This window comes from Chiloscyllium plagiosum, chromosome 34, assembly GCF_004010195.1.
Source record: "Chiloscyllium plagiosum isolate BGI_BamShark_2017 chromosome 34, ASM401019v2, whole genome shotgun sequence".
In the NCBI taxonomy this organism is placed as follows: domain Eukaryota; kingdom Metazoa; phylum Chordata; class Chondrichthyes; order Orectolobiformes; family Hemiscylliidae; genus Chiloscyllium; species Chiloscyllium plagiosum.
The window spans coordinates 31,599,349-31,618,143 of NC_057743.1; the positions used below are offsets into that span (position 1 = coordinate 31,599,349).

The 18,795-nt window shown below is 42.8% G+C and overlaps 1 protein-coding gene across 5 annotated transcripts in view; it reads right to left on the reverse strand.

The window, feature by feature from the left end:
- LOC122540395 (probable G-protein coupled receptor 153) overlaps positions 1-18,795 on the reverse strand; it is a 98,000-nt gene that overhangs the window by 10,628 nt on the left and 68,577 nt on the right. For all 5 annotated transcript variants that reach the window (XM_043676075.1, XM_043676076.1, XM_043676074.1 and 2 more), the window contains exons 5-6: positions 7,621-7,810; positions 4,454-4,638 (exon numbers count right to left, since the gene is read on the reverse strand). In XM_043676075.1, the coding sequence (XP_043532010.1) occupies positions 4,454-4,638; positions 7,621-7,810 (375 nt within the window). The remainder of the gene's footprint in view (positions 1-4,453; positions 4,639-7,620; positions 7,811-18,795) is intronic.

Below are 18,795 nucleotides of genomic sequence, written 5' to 3' on the forward strand. Positions count from 1 at the left end.
GTGGGGAGAGGGTTCGGCGTGGTTAGGAAATGGGTCTGGGTAGGGAGAGTAGTCGAGGGGTGGGGAGATGGGTCGGGGAGTTGTGAGAGAGGTCAGGGTAATTGGGAGAGGGGTCAGGGGTGTGGGAGAGAGGTTGGATGTCTTGATGTTGAGGCCAAGGTAACGAGCTCTCGAGCAGTGGTCACACCTTGCATGAGGTGGAGAGGGAAGCCAATGTAGAAAAGAGGCTTGTTCTCCTCCTTCAGACCTAAGACCCATGTCCTGCCTGGCATTGTCCCTGACACTCTTCCTGCCAGCCTCAAACCTAAGACAGGAAATAGACATTTAATTGATCACTCAATGTCCTCAGTTGGTGGGAGGGTGGTGTGGTGCTTCCCCAGGCTTTGCTCAACTCTGGTGAAACTGAAGGACAAGCCAGAGATCGGCAGGTAGAGCACCTGAGGAATCTTCGAGGCGTTCTCTGGTGCACACCCCCTCCCCAGTCTCACTGAGGTGCCATAAAGTTCTACCCAGAGTTAACAACATATCAGCCGATCCAGTAGTGGAGATGGATGATGTTAGGATGGTGGAATTAGACTGTCACTGTGATGGAGAGAATATAGATTTCGAAGCTCCACTCAGGCTCAAATTAGTGGCCAATCAGCATCTTCCCTGTGAAACATGCCTGTTTATTGCAGTGTCTGCAGAACAATGCAATCCATTACTCAAAATAAATCAGCACAACAGAATCACCGGGCATAATGCTGTCAACATGGAAGAGATACGCAAACAATAATTATAATATACAGCAGGGTGAAGTTGAAGTAAACCAGCTGAGAGAGAGCTGTCAGAACCAACAATGCCTTCTTTCCCACAGAATGCTAATGTTCACAGAGGATATATAATAACTGTTTTTAACAAATGATATGACATTGAGACTAGTGATTCTTGTAAATAATCTTTGTATGGGTGCTGGCCACTTGTGATAAAATATTTGACCTTAAAGTACAGATTATCTTGCGAACGAAACCACTCAAGAGAAAATAAGAAGATAGACTGTAATATATTCCAACTCTTCATCAACACACAGGCTGAGGGGCAGGAAGCTCAGTAAAGCAAATGTGTCTATACGGTCCAGATCTTCTTGACTCAACCAAGTGCTCTTGGTTTATCTGTTGACTGCTGTAATGTTCACGTGTACTATGAGCTGCTCAGGTAGTGTCTTCATTTTGTTAGTCGGTGTGCCTCGATGAGCGTTTGTTTCAGGATGGAGATGGGGTTGGTTGATGCAGGGGGCATCAGGTCAAGAGAGGGCTCTTTGAGGAGTGGGGAGAAGATGTCAGATCTGAAAGGGGAGGAGACCAGTACCTGAGGAGTGGGAACCATTTCACAACAGCAGCTAAGACGGGGGGCCCAGATGGAAAGTTGGATAGTCAGCAGGTTAAAGCTGTGGAACTCCTTACCTCCTTCAGTCTTCCCTTCCTCATAATCTTCTGGCCTTTAAAACCCAACCTTAGCATCACCTAATGACTACTTCCTAATTTATCATGACTTCTTTCCTCTTCTTTTCAATCTTGATGGAATCCTACACTCTAGGCCTCAGCTTCTCAATAGCAAGAAGGAAAGAAAATGCATTTATAGCACCACTCCCAGGCATGAAAAGACCTATAACAAAATCAGCCTCCTGGAATTGTACCAAAGCAACACTCCTGGGCGTTCGGTCGTCCTTTACATGGTACTAAGCTGCTTCCCATCATGTGGCAATCCATTAATGACATAAGGCAGCTAAGGACATTTTAAGGAGAATAATGAGGTCAATCTTGTCCAAAAATGTTTGCTGCAATTCCAATTTTCCAAAAAAACTGATAATCCTAGGTGGGAACTGAGTCAGGGAGCACCCAGCGGATTTGGCATAGCTCCATGAAAATGTGCCAAACGACACGTCCAGGCACAGTGGGAGTATCTCATTGGCCCACTGGGGAATTCATTTTGCTGGCAGTTTTGAAATTCCTGTTTGTCTTAACATCTGTAAAAACAGTATAAAAGCATATTTTTAATCTTTTCTGCAACTAAATACAATTGGAGAAGCCAGCTCAACGAGAAAACAATTCCAAAATATTATAGCCAATATCCCCCTGATTGTTATGGTGACAGTGACCTTCGCAGACCTAGAAGGTTCCAGCTATAACCCTGAGAGCAAAGAAAAATTGGTGAAGCCCCGCGTGAAATGACCACCAAAATGGCAGGAGTGAGGCCTACCTATCAGGTCTGATGGGCAATGGATTAAGTCACAAAGATTACACTCCAAAGAGTGCCAGGTCTCTATACTTTAGTTTGATGGCGTTTATGAATGAACAGCTCCTTAACCAAGAAAACGCAGTGAATGGCCAATCGCAGGTCGTCAGAAAAAGGCTGAAAAGAATAGAAGGCAAAACAAGCGAAATCAAGAAATAGCTAGTTGCCATAAATGTTGGAAGTCCATAGCTTATGAGAGAAATGGAAGTAATGTTCCACAGTTTGAGATTCTGAGGAAAAATGAATTAGAGAAACAGATTGTGTAATGAATCTTGATTTCAACAAATGAAGATGCAGGCATAAGGAAGACCATGTCAGACAAAGCACCTGGAGGATGGAGGATCCATGGAGCAATTATTATGGGGTTATGGTAAAGAATAAAAACTGAAGGCTACAGAGGAGTATTCAAACCTGTGTAGGAAGTGAATTCTTTTAAGAAATAAGAGGTGGTTGTGGTGATGGGAGAAATGCTTGTAAAGAAGGAAGAAATTGTTAGGGGAGTTCCATTACTCATCAGAGAAGATATTGAGGCTGTGTCTGCTCATGGACTTTGATGAAGGGTGTCAGCAAATAAACCAGTACCACAACAGCCAATTCAGGATGGTGAAGCTGGAACACAGGGCTCAGATTGATTTTAATTTTCTAGCCATCAGAGAAGAAGACTGCATCTTTAGTTTACTTTGTATTTGATTAAAGATTCAAGAGATAAAACATGTTTGCTCTTAATAAAACGTTTAACCCACAGCACATCATTCCAGGAGGTTGAATTTATGGCTACCATTTTGAAAATGTCTCAAGTTTTCAAAATGATGAAACTTGCCCAACTTAGAAATGTCAATGGAAGGGCCTCTGAGTAACAATATTGCTTTTACTTTAACTTCTCACTGTGAGGATCAATAACAAATAGAATCGATATTTGTTGTACACTTCAATATTAAAATCCCACTTCTAAAAATACTGCATGACCTCAACTTTATTAAAAAGTGAAAATCAGTACCTTCTCCCCAAGTCCAAAATTCAAATCACTGAAATAAGTTCCTGCTCAGGCCATAAATAGTTGATTCCCAACATTTAATGAGATTGTTAAAAGATAGATTGCTCACCACTGATGGCAAGAATCATTGTTCTTTAAATAAAGATTAAACTTCAAAATTACAGGAAAGAAGTGCCAGCAGGAAAAATCAATTCCTACTCCTTTCATACCGTCTGAGACAGCAACCCTCAACTTTCCCTTTAATTTTTTTGTACGGTGTCTCCTTTGCTGAATCTCATTCAATTTGAGTGCCTACACCTGAAGATCTGTGCAATAAATCAACATAGACTATTCCCTCACGCATTATATTTCCCTGTTGTATTCCCATTCAAATAGATTAGTCATATTTTTCAGTAGAATTTTATACATAAGCATGACTATAATAATATGTAGGATATGATAAATTGCAGAATACTAACAGAAAATATTCTGAAGAATGAAGTAAATCTTTGACTAGCCTGTAGTTAAATTACAATGTGGAGGTTTTTGAATGACTGTTGTGAGATTACATTTCAGTAAAACACAAGCTAATTCAAAGGCCTAAGAGAGTCATGATTCCCCAATCAATCATAAATACTTGTGCTTCTCAGTGTTGGTTAGTCTCTGTCGGCCATTAGCATGATAGTTTCATACTCTATTCACATTGATTGAGTCTCAGACTGGGATGTCATTGAGAGTGCTAAGAGATTTCAGTGGAGAGATTCCTCCACCACCTCACCATCCAATGGTGGCCTACACTAGAACAGGTGTGGGCGGACAAGGTCAACCTTCACCACAACTTCTACCTTTACCCAAAGGCATGACCAATGAACCTGCCAACTCACAGTCTAAACCTACACTTGCAGAAAGGCCCACAACATTTATCATCCATTGAAGGGCATGTGTCAGGGCCTAGAGTGAAGGCGAGGGACAGTGGAGCACACATCGGAGTGGGGTGATGTTAGGGAAACAGAAGAGACTTACAGAACAACAGGGATCAAAATCCTAACCTCTATGACTCATAAAGAGGCGAATGACTACAGCCAGCAAGCAGAATGAGGAGAATTCTGAAGGCAAATGATTTATTTGACTCAATAGCTTGGAGTAAAAGTATGTTTTAATAACACAACGAATTCTAATCTCTGGAATCCAGGTTTAGACAAATACCTGTAAATATTGCATCTTATCCTCTTGCATCTCTCTCATTGGGTACACCTGGGGCACTCCCCTTTCCAGAGCTGAGAAGTCATACTTGGCAATGCGATCTACTGTCAGGATTTCAGTGGTGCAGTTATATTCATAGGGTCTTTCAAAGAAAGATTCCGAGTGAATTGCTCCATCCTGACTGTTTCCTAAAACAAAGAAATTCATCTTATGAGTCATTTGTGATTCAAAATTGTCTAAAGCTACATTTGCAACACATCTTCTCTAAAAGGCACTGCTAATGAAGCCTGAAATTAAATCAGAAAGTAATTTCAAATTAAATGTTTGCACTAAAAGAGTGCGTAATAGTACATTCCACTTGGGAGGTAATTTGCTGAATTAGCAATGAAATTCATTTGGAGATATTAATGCGTGGACATACTAAGGGCTAGACTGTGCAAAGCATAGTACTATTGCTTGACTATGGTCATGTTTCCTTTGGGATATTGAACACCCTGAACTATGAGCAAAATATGGCATCTCCATGCACTGGGCCATATCTAAACAGCAGGCCTTACATACTGGAGCAAATCCCAGAAGGGATCATCAACAGAAGGTCCTGGGTTCAAGACCCACTCCAAAGAATTGAGCACAAAAATCAAAGCTGATACTTTGATGCAGAGCAGAGGGGTAGCTGCGATATCAGAGGTGCCGTCTTGCAGATGTTAAATCAAAGCACTCCCATATCAATACTGTACATTGCTCTCTTGGCACTATTCAGAAAAACAGGTAGGGTGGAGTTTACATCCAGTGGCCTGGCCAATATTTATCCCTCAATCAACATCACAAAATCAGATTATGTTGTCATTATCATGTTGCTGATTGTGAGAGCTTGCTGTGTGCAAATTGGTTGCTCTAGATTACAAGTGATTTCATTTTGAAAATACTTAATTGGCTGCAAAGTGCTTTAAGACTTCCTTTGATTTTGAAAGGCACTATATAAATGCAAGTCTTTTGCTGGGTGTCACACTGTAAAGCTGATACCAGTTTAGCTACAAGCAGCTATTAATGAGTTCACTTTATTAGGGGTTCACCAACGAAAACAACAAAAAACATTTCAACCTTGCAATGGGCTGAATCTCATATTTCTTTGGCTAAATCTGAGATGCGTTGAGGTTTTGGAGGGATTTCCATCAGGAGGTATAGTGAGCTTACTCGCTGTATCTTATCAAACTCGCCTCATTTACCACTTACGTTGCCCCTATTATGTTGCTAACATCTGATTTGGACCCACCTTACCACATGCTGTTCCCAGAGTAACTAACCACTCAGCAGTGCTGGAAATCACCAGCATCCTTTGCACTAGTGCCACCTTTAAAAGTTCTTTGTGCACCTGGACTATCAGCTAAGAGCTGTTCTGCATGGTTCCTGAATGTGGCAGACAAAGGGCATTTAGAGCCATGCTTTGTGGGCAGGGACCGAGAGGTGTTGCTGGACAGAGTGGCTCAGGGGTGTGACTTCCTTGTCTCCCAGGTCCAAAGGTGGGGAACACCACACCACACCATGCCCAGCCTAATCTGAGGCTGCCTGTTGGGTCAGGGCAGAACCTGCTGGCTGGAGGAATGCACAACCACTATAGGAAGAAGGTCAATGACCTTGTCCACCCTGTCAGCATAAGTGCCACTTTCTTCTCCCTGATGTGTCACACTCACTCCATCCTTGACATTGTACCCAGTTCCCACTACATCCCATCTACCATTCTCATTATTGTCTGGAACACCTTCCCTCACTTTCTGTGATCCCCCCAAACCCCAACGGCACTGACCCTGATGTTCTTTGCTGCCCTTTCACTGGCTAAGGACACTTCCCCACCCTGCAACAACATTAAGAGCTGTACCACCCACTTGCCTGCCTCCCTCACACTCCCGGGATGGGAGGGTGGCCGGAGGGAAACAGTCTCTTGGATGCAGACAAGTGGTGGAATGCCAGACGTTTGGCTTTTCACCCCTTATAAAGGCAAAATCCCAACTCTGACCACTCTGAGTGGCTGACTGACCATGTCCAAGCCTCTGGACTCTAACCAGAGGCTGGCCTAGTCTCACAGTGCCAGGACTCCCTGAGCAAAGGCTATTCCCCCTTCTTTGACTGACCATCATAACAAGCTTCCTTCCTTTGTGTCTGCCCTAAACAGCACAGCAAGACAGCAGTAATCTGAGCCTGGTATCTCTGGCTGAGGGGGCAAAGTGCAAATAATCAATGCAAGACAATGCAAGGCAGGGATGCGAAGAGCATCCAGGTCAGCTCAGATTGAGTGCATGCTATGACAGTGAGTGAAGAGCCCGGAAATTCAGCCCCATCCAGTCCACAAGCTGGTTGTGTGTCCTTGCTGCAGTGTTACACTGATAATTACCAGTGCAGCCCAAGTGCAGTGTGAAGAGCAGAAGTGATCTGTAAGTGAATCGGAGATGTGCCATGAGATTTCTTAGAGACTGGCCCATGTCAATGGGATGCGTGTGGATGGTGCCCATGGCATGTGCCCTGAGATGTTCTTTCCCATTGTCCAACATGGAGGTCATTCAGAGCAAGCAGCAAGTTGAATCTGCAAGACACCAGCTCTGCTGGCCATGTTGAGGTTTCTCCAGAGCTAGTTTGCTTTGATAAGATAGTAAAATGGTGTATTTAATGGATTAGTTAATTAAGTGTCAAAGAGGCATTTAATGAACAATAATCCTCCTTAATTAGTTACTGTCTCATTCCTTACACACCATGCCATTTGTGAAATGCATAGAAGATGGAGCAAGATGCTTTCATCATCAAATCAGCTTCACTGAACTTTTCATCTGATTTTGTCACAAAGCTTAACTATAGTCCACATCACTCAGAACTCTACAAGATTCTGACTATTGTGTTTTTGTCTTTGTTCAGTGTTGTGGGAGGCTGCACCATGTCCTATGTACAGAAACAACAGAGATAGGACCATATGCCATAGGTACAAAGGGACTTTGTACAGACTGGGCCCTTTATTAAACAGTGGACAGTGTACAGGCTGTACATAGCAGCACTGCAGTCTACCAGTTGGGTTACCTCATATAAACTTAGGACAATTACTTTAAATGGACAGAATTTACAAGCTAAATTCAAGGCACTAATTGGTATTAACTCTACAGAATTCAATCAAGAAAGACCATTACCGTCATCTGTTTCATCATTGGACATAATAGCTACACATTTTTCCCATACACTTTTCACATCAGCCCTGTAGCGGTCACAAGCCCAAAGGAATAACGGCAGGAGAATAGACTGCACTATGGAGCACCATAGGAAACACAACACCATCCAAGTGTAAGAGGTATCATACTTGAGACTTGCAAAACTCACCACCTGAAAAACAGAAAGAAGAAAGTTCATTTGAATCTGAAGAGCTCGCGAAATTCTAATTCAAATTCTGATGTTATGTCTTGATCTATACAAGGTTTGTTCTTTTACACTCTAATCTCCTCCCATCCCTCCTTTATTGATATAAATCCACAGATGTTGGTGACATTCTGACACTTCATTCACCTTCATTACTGTCCACCCATGAGCAAGCATGAGTCTCACCTCTGAGTGTCAACAGATATCAGAGATGCGTCTGGTCCTGTCTTCACCTCAATATCAAGTATGAATGGGAAACTATGAAAATCCAGGGTTATATCATTGAAGTTGTCACCCAATTGTCACCAGCTCTGATGAGCTAGCTCAACAGTGACTGGGGATTCCAAATTTACACAATTTAATTTCAGTATTTGGGGCACAGCATAAACTTCACACTCACTATAAAGCTAGAAATGGTGAGGTAGAGACAGGTGAGATCTACAGTTGTCATGTTGCTGAGCTTCATCACCAGATCCCTTTTAAGGAAATCACACTTCTTAACATACATCTTCTATTTTACCAGTGCTGCACTGTGCTGGTAAATTCCAGAGGGTTCCAGTGGACTGGAAATGTGATGCCTCTATTCAAGATGGGAGGGATGCGTAAACCAGGAAACTATAGGCCAGTTGGTCTACCATCTGTTGTTGTGAAAATGCTTGAGTCCATTCTTTAGGAAGAAATAGGCTGGACACTTAGAAAAGCTTCAATCAAACTGAATCAATATGGTTTTGTGACAGGTTAATCATGTTTGACAAATCTGCTCGCGTTCTTCGACTAGACTGTTCAAATCCCATAATTCCAGGATATAACTTGTAAATAATCTGAGACAGCAAACAAGGTGGTCAGTGCAGGCTCAAACTGAGGAAAGGCTGATTTAGGATTGATGTCAGGTAAGTTTGTTTCATTCATTCACAGGATGGGAGCATTGTTGGCTCGGCCGGCATTTGTTGTCCATCCATAATTGCCCAGAGGGCGGTTAAGAGTCAGTCACATTGTCTGGAGTCACATGTAGGCCAGACCAAGTAAAGATGACAGCTTCCTTCCTTTGTGCGGCACGGTGGCTCAGTAGTTAGCACTGCAGCCTCACAGCACCAGGGACCTAGGTTCAATTCCAGCCTCGGGTGACTGTCTGTGTGGAGTTTGCACATTCTCCCTGTGTCTGCATGGGTTTGCTCTGGTTTCCTACCACAGTCCAAAGATGTGCAGGTCTGGTGAATTAGCCATGCAAAATTGCCCATAGTGTTAGGTGCATTAGTCAGAGGGAGATGGGTCTGGGTGGGTTGCTCTTTGGTGGGTCAGTGTGGACTTGTTGGGCCGAAGGGCCTGTTACCACACTGTAGGGAATCTAATCCAAAGGCACATTAGTGGACCAGATGGGTTTTTCCTGACAAATGACAACGGATTCATGGTCATTGTTCGACTCTTAAAACCTGATTTTTATTGAATTCCAATGCCACCATCTGCCATGGCGTCATTCAAATCTGGTTCTCCAGAACACTACCTCAGTCTCTGGATTAATGACTAGGCCATCATCACCGTGCAGTTAAGCAATACTTGCAGCACGCTTCTGAGTGGGGTGATGAAAGCAAAAATCTTGCATCCATTCAAGACTCAGTTGAGGCTCTTGAGGTAAACTGCAGATCTTTATCTTTGGACTGGTCTTTGAGGAAGGGTGGATTAAACATCTTAAGTGTGTGGTCCTTTTAAATTATTTTGCACACATGTGGTAACTTAAAGAGCTGACTTAGGCACAGCCTGCATGAGGACTTTCAGATTGCTGTGCAGCCTTGCAGCTTATATTGTTCATCTGTATTTATCACAGGATCCTATGACCATTAGCCTCCAATGGCACTATATTCCAAAATTAAAAATCATATAATACCAGGTTATGGTCCAACAGGTTTATTTGGAAGCACTAGCTTTCAGAGCGCCGCTCCTTCATCAGGGGGCTGTGGAGTATAAGATCGTAGGACACACATTACAAAAGGCAGGCTCATTGCACAAGCCATGAAGGGCTGAAATAAAAACTGAAATTGCTGGAGAAACTCAGCAGGTCTGAACTCAGATCTGACGAGGGGTTACCAGACTCAAAATATTAGCTCTGCTTTCTCTCAACAGATGCTGCTAAACCTACTTACTTTCTCCAGCGACTTTTGTTTTTGCTTCAGATCATCAATAATTGCAGTTCTTTTAATAAATGGTAGATCATTCTGGATGTAGGTTTGCCTGCTGAGCTGAAAGATTCATTTCCAGACATTTTGTCACCATACTAGGTAACATCCTCAGTGGGCCTCTGGATGAAGCACTGCTGATAATTCCTGCTTTATATTTATATGTTTGGGTTTCTTTGGGTTGGTGACGTCATTTCCTGTGGTGATGTCATTTCCCGTGGTAATCTAATTTCCTGTTCATTTTCTCGGGGTAATAGATGGGGTCTAACTCGATGTGTTTGTTGATAGAGTTCTGGTTGGAATGCCATACTTCTAGGAATTCTCATGCATGTCTCTGTTTGGCTTGTTTTAGGATGGATGTGTTGTACCAGTCGAAGTTGTGTCCTTCCTCAACTATATGTAAAGGATACCAATGAAAGAGGGTCATGTCGTTTTGTGGCAAACAGCGACACGCACGAGAATTCCGAGAAGCATAGCATTCCAACCAGAACTCTATCAACAAACACATTGAGTTAGACCCCATCTACCACCCCCGAGAAATGATGTCACCACAGGAAATGACATCACCAACCCAAAGAAACCCAAACATATAAATAGAAAGCAGGAATTATCAGCAGTGCTTCGCCCGGAGGCCCAGTGAAGATGTTACCTACTTGGGTGATGAAACATATGGAAATGAACCTTCCAGCTCAATGAGCAAGCCTACATCCTGAACCTCGACCTGAGTTACAAATCTTCTCAAAACTGGCTATGTTTGATCATTGGATAGTTCTCTGCATCTCTCTGTCTCTGAATGGGAAAGGCAGTCAAACTCCGCACTGCTCTTCCCCATGCTCAATATTATTGATATTGGCGCTTTATCAAAAGAACCAATCAATCTAATCCAGGGCACAATTATTGGAGGTACACTGTTTGTATCACTCATACAGTTTTCTCCCCTTTCCTTCCATTCTCACTCTTCAGCAGGATATGATTGTACAGCTGCTGGACGACCATCCAGATCATTGACCACTCGCTCATGAAAGTTGACAATAAATGTTGGCAAGCTATTTGACGAGAGAAACAGCACGAGAAGTTCAGCACGGTGGCTCTGTGGTCAGCACTGCTACCTCACAGCATTAGGGACCTCGATTCAGTTCCAGCCTCAGACAACTTTCCATGTGAAGTTTACACAGCCTCCCTGTGTCTGTGTGGGTTTCCTCCCACAGCTGAAAGGTGTACAGGTTAGGTGTATTCGCCATGGGAAATATAGGGCTACAGGGATTGGGTAAGATGCTCTTCAGAGGTTCAGTGTGGACTCGATGGGCTGAATGAGCTGCTTCTATGTTGTAGGGATTTGATCAATCCTGGACACTCCTATTTTGTAAGGCTGGATTTATGAAGGGAGCTGTCAGCAGTTTACTTGGCCTGAAGAATAAATCAATTCCCATTACACTGATGGATTCTGTTTATCAACAAAGGCATTCATGTTGAATTCACATAACCCTTTTCAAACAAACTCATAAATCAAAGACAATAGTTGTTCTAAAGGAAGAGTTATTTAAATTATTACTTGCAAGACCAGTGGATTTCAGATTCAATTCAATAATAAAAGCCATGCAAAGATCACAGCTCACAGTGCCAAATTGTTCAGAGCAAAAAGTGACTCATCCCTTCATGATCTGGACCTTGCTGGTCAGTGAAGTGAAACAAATGAGGATAATATCGGATTAAGTGTAAAAACATGTTGGTGAATCACATCACAACTAAGCACTGATTTAAAAATACAAGAAGACAGTAGCATAGTCACTGACACCAACTCCATTCGAATTTAATATTTAGTTCATTGACTGCCCTCCCTAGATCACACACACTAAATACAAGGTAGATGAACGTCATCATTTTATTTTGTCTCTCTGATTCTGTTTTAACCCTCAACAGCATGTATTGAACTATCTCAGCATGTCAGGGCCTATCTCAGCCTGCAGCTAGTATACTGTTCCAGCCTCAAGTGAAGGCATGAGATGATCCAACACACTGCTTATACCATAGTATAGATGTAGGGGCTAGGGGGTGAGGATGGGTTATTTGATGTCCTGATTTACAACGAGGGTGGTACAATACAGTGATATAGTGGTCTCAAGTTGAAAGCTCCATGTGGTTCCTCTTATTGAATAGGAAGGAAATAGAGGGATACGGATATTGTAAGTGAAGATAGTTTTAGTGTGAAAGTGCAAAATGTGATGGCACAGGCTTGGAGCACCGAAGACCTGTTCCTGTTCTGTATTGTTCTTTAGTCTATTGGTTTTCAGAATGTACAGTATCTAGGACTAGGAGACACAGATTAAAAATTAAGGGATAAAGGTATAACATTGCAGATGCTGGAAATCTGAAACAAACACAGAGAGTGCTGGAGAAACTCGGCAGGTCTGGCAGCATCTGTCAGGAGAGAAGCAGATTTAATATGTTGAGTCCAGTACAGGTCTTATTTAGGAGAGTATGAAGAGGAGTCATATTGGACTCAAAGCGTTAACTTCCATTTCTCTCTCCTCAGATGCTGCCAGACCTGCGGAGTTTCTCCAGCATTCTCTGTGATTGTTTTAAAAAATAAGCAGACTCCCATTTAAGACTGAAATGATAACAGTTTCTTATCCCAGAGAGTCTTTGGAACTCTCTTCCCTGGACAAGGGAGGCAGGGTCATTGACAAAGTTTAAGAGGCACTTGGATAATTACATGAATAAGAAACGTTTGGAGGGATATGGGTTAAGCACAGGTAAGTGGGACTAGTTTAATTTGGGATGGACTGGTTGGACCAAAGGGTCTGTTTTCATTCTCCATGACTCTATGACCTATTTGATACGGGTGGAGGGGAGATGCAGGAATGTGGAGTTCAGGTCACAGACAGATTAGGCACAATCTTTTTGAATGGTAGAGAACAAAGAACAAGAACAAAAGAGAAGTACAGCACAAAAACAGGCCCTTCGGCCCTCCAGTCCTATGCCGATCATCATGCCCTAGCTGAACTGAAAAAACAAACCTTCTGCCGTTATTCGGTCCCTATCCCTCTATTACCTCCATATTCACATAACCATCCCGATACCTCTTAAATATTGTAAATGTGCCTGCTTCCACCACCTCCCCTGGTAGTGTGTTCCAGACCCCTACCACTCTGTGTAAAAAACTTCCCTCGCACATCGCCCTTATCTTTTCCCTCTCTCACCTTGAACTGTGCCCCCTTGTAATTGAACTCCAACCCTGGGAAAAAGCCTTTGGTTATCCACCCCTATCAATGCCTCTCATAATTTTGTAGGTCTCTATCAGGTCTCCTCTCAGCCGCTGTCTTTCCAGAGAAAACAGTCCTAGTCTTTTTAACCTTTCCTCACATCCAATGTCCTGGAGACCAGGCAATATCCTGGTGAACCTTCGCTGCACTCTCTCCAAAGCTTCAGCACTCTTCTGATAGTGTGGTGGACAAGGCTGCAGCATCTGTGGAGGATGCTCAAGTGGCCAAATGATGTATTCCCGCTATTATTTCTTACAAACTGATTTCCTGCCCATTCTAGTTGCCCTAAGAAAATGGTCTTACTGAACTGTGCAGTCAGTGTGGTGGTGATGGCACTCCCAGGGTCGTATAAGAATTAATAACTCAGCAACAATGAAGGGAGAGTGATGTATGTCTGGCACAATTATTATGGCTTGAAAGAGATGACGTTTCTGAGATTTTACTGTCCTGTCTTTCAATGTATCCTTCATGTCGAACATACTTGGGTTACAGTGTGCTGCTGGTAGAGGGGGTGGAATTAAGGTCAGTACATGAGCATTAATCAGGAAAGATTTTTTTTCATGAATGGCACTGTGCTTTTGTTGGAGCTGCATCTATCTGAGGCAAGGATGAAAATTCTCTCCACTTGACCCTCAAGGTTTTTAGAGGTCAGGAAGTGAAAATTAATTGAGTCAAGGACTTTACCTTAAGAAACTGCAGCTGTAATCTGCTGGCCTCTAACAACCATGAATGCCTTCCAAAGTGTCAGCAATCACTTTAACTAGAAGAGACCGTTCCTATTGATTCCCACTGACTTCAGTGCAATCCAATTATTCATTATTGCTTCTGCTTCCTTTTGATCTTTTTCAATTCTACATGAAACAGCATATTAGTATGATAACAGTCCTTTATAAAGGACCATTAATATAATAAAACAACCAAGGTGTCTCACAGACTATTATGACACCAAATTTGACACTAGGTCATATAACAAATGTTGTAAAGGTGATCAAAGTTTAGCCAGCAGGTTATCATCTGCAATCTCTCATTCCAAGGTTGATTCTTCCTTGCAGATAGGTGTTGAGATGTTAGTGTCAACTATGGGTGTTCTAACTATGGTGGCCTACAAGCCCTGCCTTCGCCTTGCAGCTTCTCCCACAGTGAGGACAGCAATTGTCAGCCAGTAGGTGCAGTGTAACATTGTTGCCCATGAGCAGATTCCCTTTCCATCATGTCCCTCAGGAACTATTCTTGTTGATTGGAAGGTCTTGATGGCATTTTTGATCATGGAGTGCCATTTTGTTATGAGTGGGCATTAGCTTTTTGTGTGATGATGCTAATAGAGCAGGTGTTCATTAAGGCTTTGGAATTGTCTCCTAACTCCTCTTATGGTCGTATGATAACTCCAGCCTCTCATGCATCCCTGATTTTAACCACTTCACCCTTGCTGGTAGTGTCTTCAGTTGCCTAGAGGCTAAAGTTCTGCAATACACACACACGCACATGCACACGCACACACGCACACACGTGCACACACACACGCACACACATGCACACACGCACCCACATGCACACACACACACGCACACACACATGCACACACACACCTCTCTGCCTCTTTACATCACCTTCCTCCTTTAAAGCTATCAATTACCTCATCTTTTAGTCATCTGACCAATTACCACTTATGTAGTTCCGTATCATGTTTTGTTTTCTAATACTCCTATGATGCACTTTTGGACAGTTTAGTATTTAAAGCCATTACATAAATGTCGTATGCTTTTGTTGTCACCTTTGTGGTAATTCAGATGTGTGATCAGAAGCTCACCTTGACAGCGTTAAATTTTGTTTGATGGATTGTGATATAAAGTCTTTGACTTACACACAATAATATCATTTATTTAGAGCACGAGTCTTGAACTAGTGGCACGTTGGTTTTGGTTTATGTGTATGAGGGCAGTTTAATAATTAACTTGTCAGTCTTTTTGGAACTGTAACTTATAAACAACTATGTGTGAGAGCGGCTCAGAGAGTGACATGGGAATTTATGTTGAGAGTTTTATGATCAAAAAGAGTAAATATCGAAAACTACCTGCTTGCTTTCGATGTAGAAGAATCAGAAATTAAGTTTTTTCTTGACTTGCAGGAAAAATCTATGAATTACCAAGCTTTACACTTCAGCTTTCGGATATCCTGGTTGTGGTTAGTTGCAAAAACAGTTTCTCTTGTACAAAGGAGTTAGTGGGTACAGTTAGAAAACAGGTTATCTCAGAGTAAGGATTTTAAGTTTGAAAATACCAGATCAGAAGTATTTGGTCAGAAATCCAAATTCATTATTTGAAGCTAAGAAAGTCTAAGCTCAGTTGTGTGAGTAATCAAGGGATAGGGTATCACACTCTCAAGACTCAGAAATGAAAGAGACAGTTAAGTCAAACTTTTGGATGTCCTCACTTTCTCCTTATAGATGATGGAAAAGGGAACTCTCTTTGTTATTTGAGTCCTGTAAAGTGATGATGTTGGGAATAGAATCATCTTTTTAGCATATGTGGCAAAACCTTTCCAATTGTGCTATTTGCAAATAACTTGGTTAGTTCTATTTTACGAGGAGAAAGTGAGGACTGCAGATGCTGGAGATTGGAGCTGAAAATGTGTTGCTGGAAAAGCGCAGCAGGTCAGGCAGCATCCAAGGAACAGGAGAATCGACGTTTCGGGCATAAGCCCTTCTTCAGGAATGTTCTATTTTACCCCTACTTCTTTCATGTAATAAACTTCTGGTTTAATGTTCAATCCCAATCTGCGACATTGCAAGTTTGGAAAGACCATCTTGTTAAATTAAAACAATACAAAATATGATCTATCAAGTAGATTTCTGTCTCCCCAGTAGTATCACCAGCTGAGATCATAACTGGCTTGGGCTCTAATATTCACAGGATTTAATAGGGACCTGTGTCTTTCTTTTTAAAATAACAAGTAGAAGGTGTTTCTGGACATAAATGGCTGTGTTATGGTGATATTTATTGCATTAATTTTAAAGATGGCTTTGAAAGTTGTTAAGAGTTTTCTGTAGTCTTGTTAGGAATTTAGAATAGTGCAAATGATGGTTAGGGCAGTTGAATGTTCCTCCTGCAGAATGTGGGAGGTAAGGGTCAACACTAGTGTCCCTGCTGACTACATCTGCGGGAAGTGCACCCAATTCCAGCTCCTTGAAAACCGTGTTAGGGAACTGGAGCTGGAGCTGGATAATCTTCAAATCATTCGGGAGGCTTATTGAAAGGAGTTACAGGGAAGTAGTCACAGCGCAGGTAAAAGAAGGTGGATGGGTTACTGTCAGGGCATGGAAAGGGAACCGACAGGCAGTGCAGGCATCCCCTGTGGCTGTTCCCCTCAACAACAAGTATACCATTTTGGATACTGTTGAGAGGGGACGACTTACCAGGAGTAAGCAATGGAGTACACGTCTCTGGCACAGAGTCTGTCCCTGTTGCTCAGAAGGGAGGGGGGAAGAAGAGCAGAGCATTAGCCTTTGACAACTCCATAATTAGGGAATAGGTAGGAGGTTCTGTGGGAACGAGAGAGACTCACAGTTGGTGTGTTATTCCCACATGTCACGGCTCGTGATATCTCGGATCGTGTTTTCAGAATCCTTGAGGGGGAAGGGGAGCAGCCCAAGTCATGGTCTACATAGGCAGCAACGACATAGGTAGGAAGAGAGATGGGGATTTATGGCAGAAATTCAGTGAACTAGGGGTGGAAGCTTAGAGTTAGAATAGAGATGTTATCTCTGGTTTTTTGCCTGTGCAATGTGCTAGCCAGGTGAGGAATAGGGAGAGAGAGGAGTTGAACACAGGGATGGTGCAGGAGGGAGAGTTTTGGATTCCAAGATAATTGGGGCTCTTTCTGGGGTAGGTGGTACCTCTACAAACAGGATGGTCTTCACCTGAACCAGAGGGGTACCAATATCCTAGGAGGGACATTTACTAATGATCTTCGGGTCAATTTAAGCTAATTCAGCAGGGGGATGGGAACCTAAATTGTAGTTCCAGTATACAGGAGGTTGAGAGTAGTGAGATCAGAAAAAAAGGTTTCAGGGTCACAAGAAGGCACCGGCAAGCAAGCAAGCAAGAAGGCACCGGTTTGAAGCGTGTCTACTTCAACGCCAGGAGCATCCGGAATAAGGTGGGTGAACTTGCAGCATGGGTTGGTATCTGGGACTTCGATGTTGTGGCCATTTTGGAGACATGGATAGAGCAGGGACAGGAATGGTTGTTGCAGGTTCCGGGATTTAGATGTTTCAGTAAGAACAGAGAAGATAGTAAAAGAGGAGTGGGGGGTGGCATTGTTAGTCAAAGAGGATATTATGGTTGCAGAAAGGATGTTTGAAGACTCCTCTACTGACGCAGCATGGGCTGAGGTTAGAAACAGGAAAGGAGACATCACCCTGTTGGGACTATTGGCCTCCGAATAGTTCCAGAGATGTAAAGGATAGGTCAGCAAAGATGATCCTTGATAGGAGCGAGAGAGAAAGGGTAATTGTTACACGGGATTGTAACTTTCCAAATATTGACTGGGAATACTATAGTTCAAGTACTTTAGATGGGTCAGTTTTTGTCCAATGAGTGCAGGAGAGTTTTCTGACACAGTATGTAGACAGGTCAACAAGGGGTGAGGCCACATTGGATTTGGTACTGCGTAATGAACCCAGCCAGGTGTTAGATTTGGAGGTAGGTGAGCGCTTTGGTGATAGTGACCACAATTCGGTTATGTTTACTTTGGTCATGGAAAGGGATAGGTATAAATTGCAGGGCAAGAGTTATAGCTGGGGGAAAGGCAATTACGATGCGATTAGGCAAGATTTAGGATGCATAGAATGGGGAAGGAAACTGCAGGGGATAGGCACAATTGAAATGTGGAGCTTACTCAAGGAACAGCTACTGTGGATCCTTAGGTAAAAACAATGACTGCAGATGCTGGAAACCAGATTCTGGATCAGTGGTGCTGGAAGATCACAGCAATTCAGGCAGCATCCGACGAGCAGCAAAATCGACGTTTCGGGCAAAAGCAAAATTGACGTTTCGGGCAAAAGCCCTTCATCAGGATGAAGGGCTTTTGCCTGAAACGTCGATTTTGCTGCTCGTCAGATGCTGCCTGAATTGCTGTGCTCTTCCAGCACCACTGATCCAGATACTGTGGATCCTTGATAAGTATGTAACGGTCAGGCAGGGAGGAAGTGGTCGAGCAAGGGAGTCGTGGTTTACTAAGGAAGATTAATTTCTTGTGAAGAGGAAGAAGAAGGCTTATGTTAGGATGTGATGTGATGGCTCAGTTAGGGCACTTGAGAGTTACAAGTTAGCCAGGAAAGACCTAAGAAGAGCCAGGAGGGGACATGAGAGGTCATTGGCGGATAGGATCAAGGAAAACACTAAGGCTTTCTAGAGGTATATCAGGAATAAAAGAAATATTAGAATAAGATTAGGGCCAATCAAGGTTAGTAGTGGGAAGTTGTATGTGGAGTCAGAGGAGGTAGGAGAAGATAAATGAA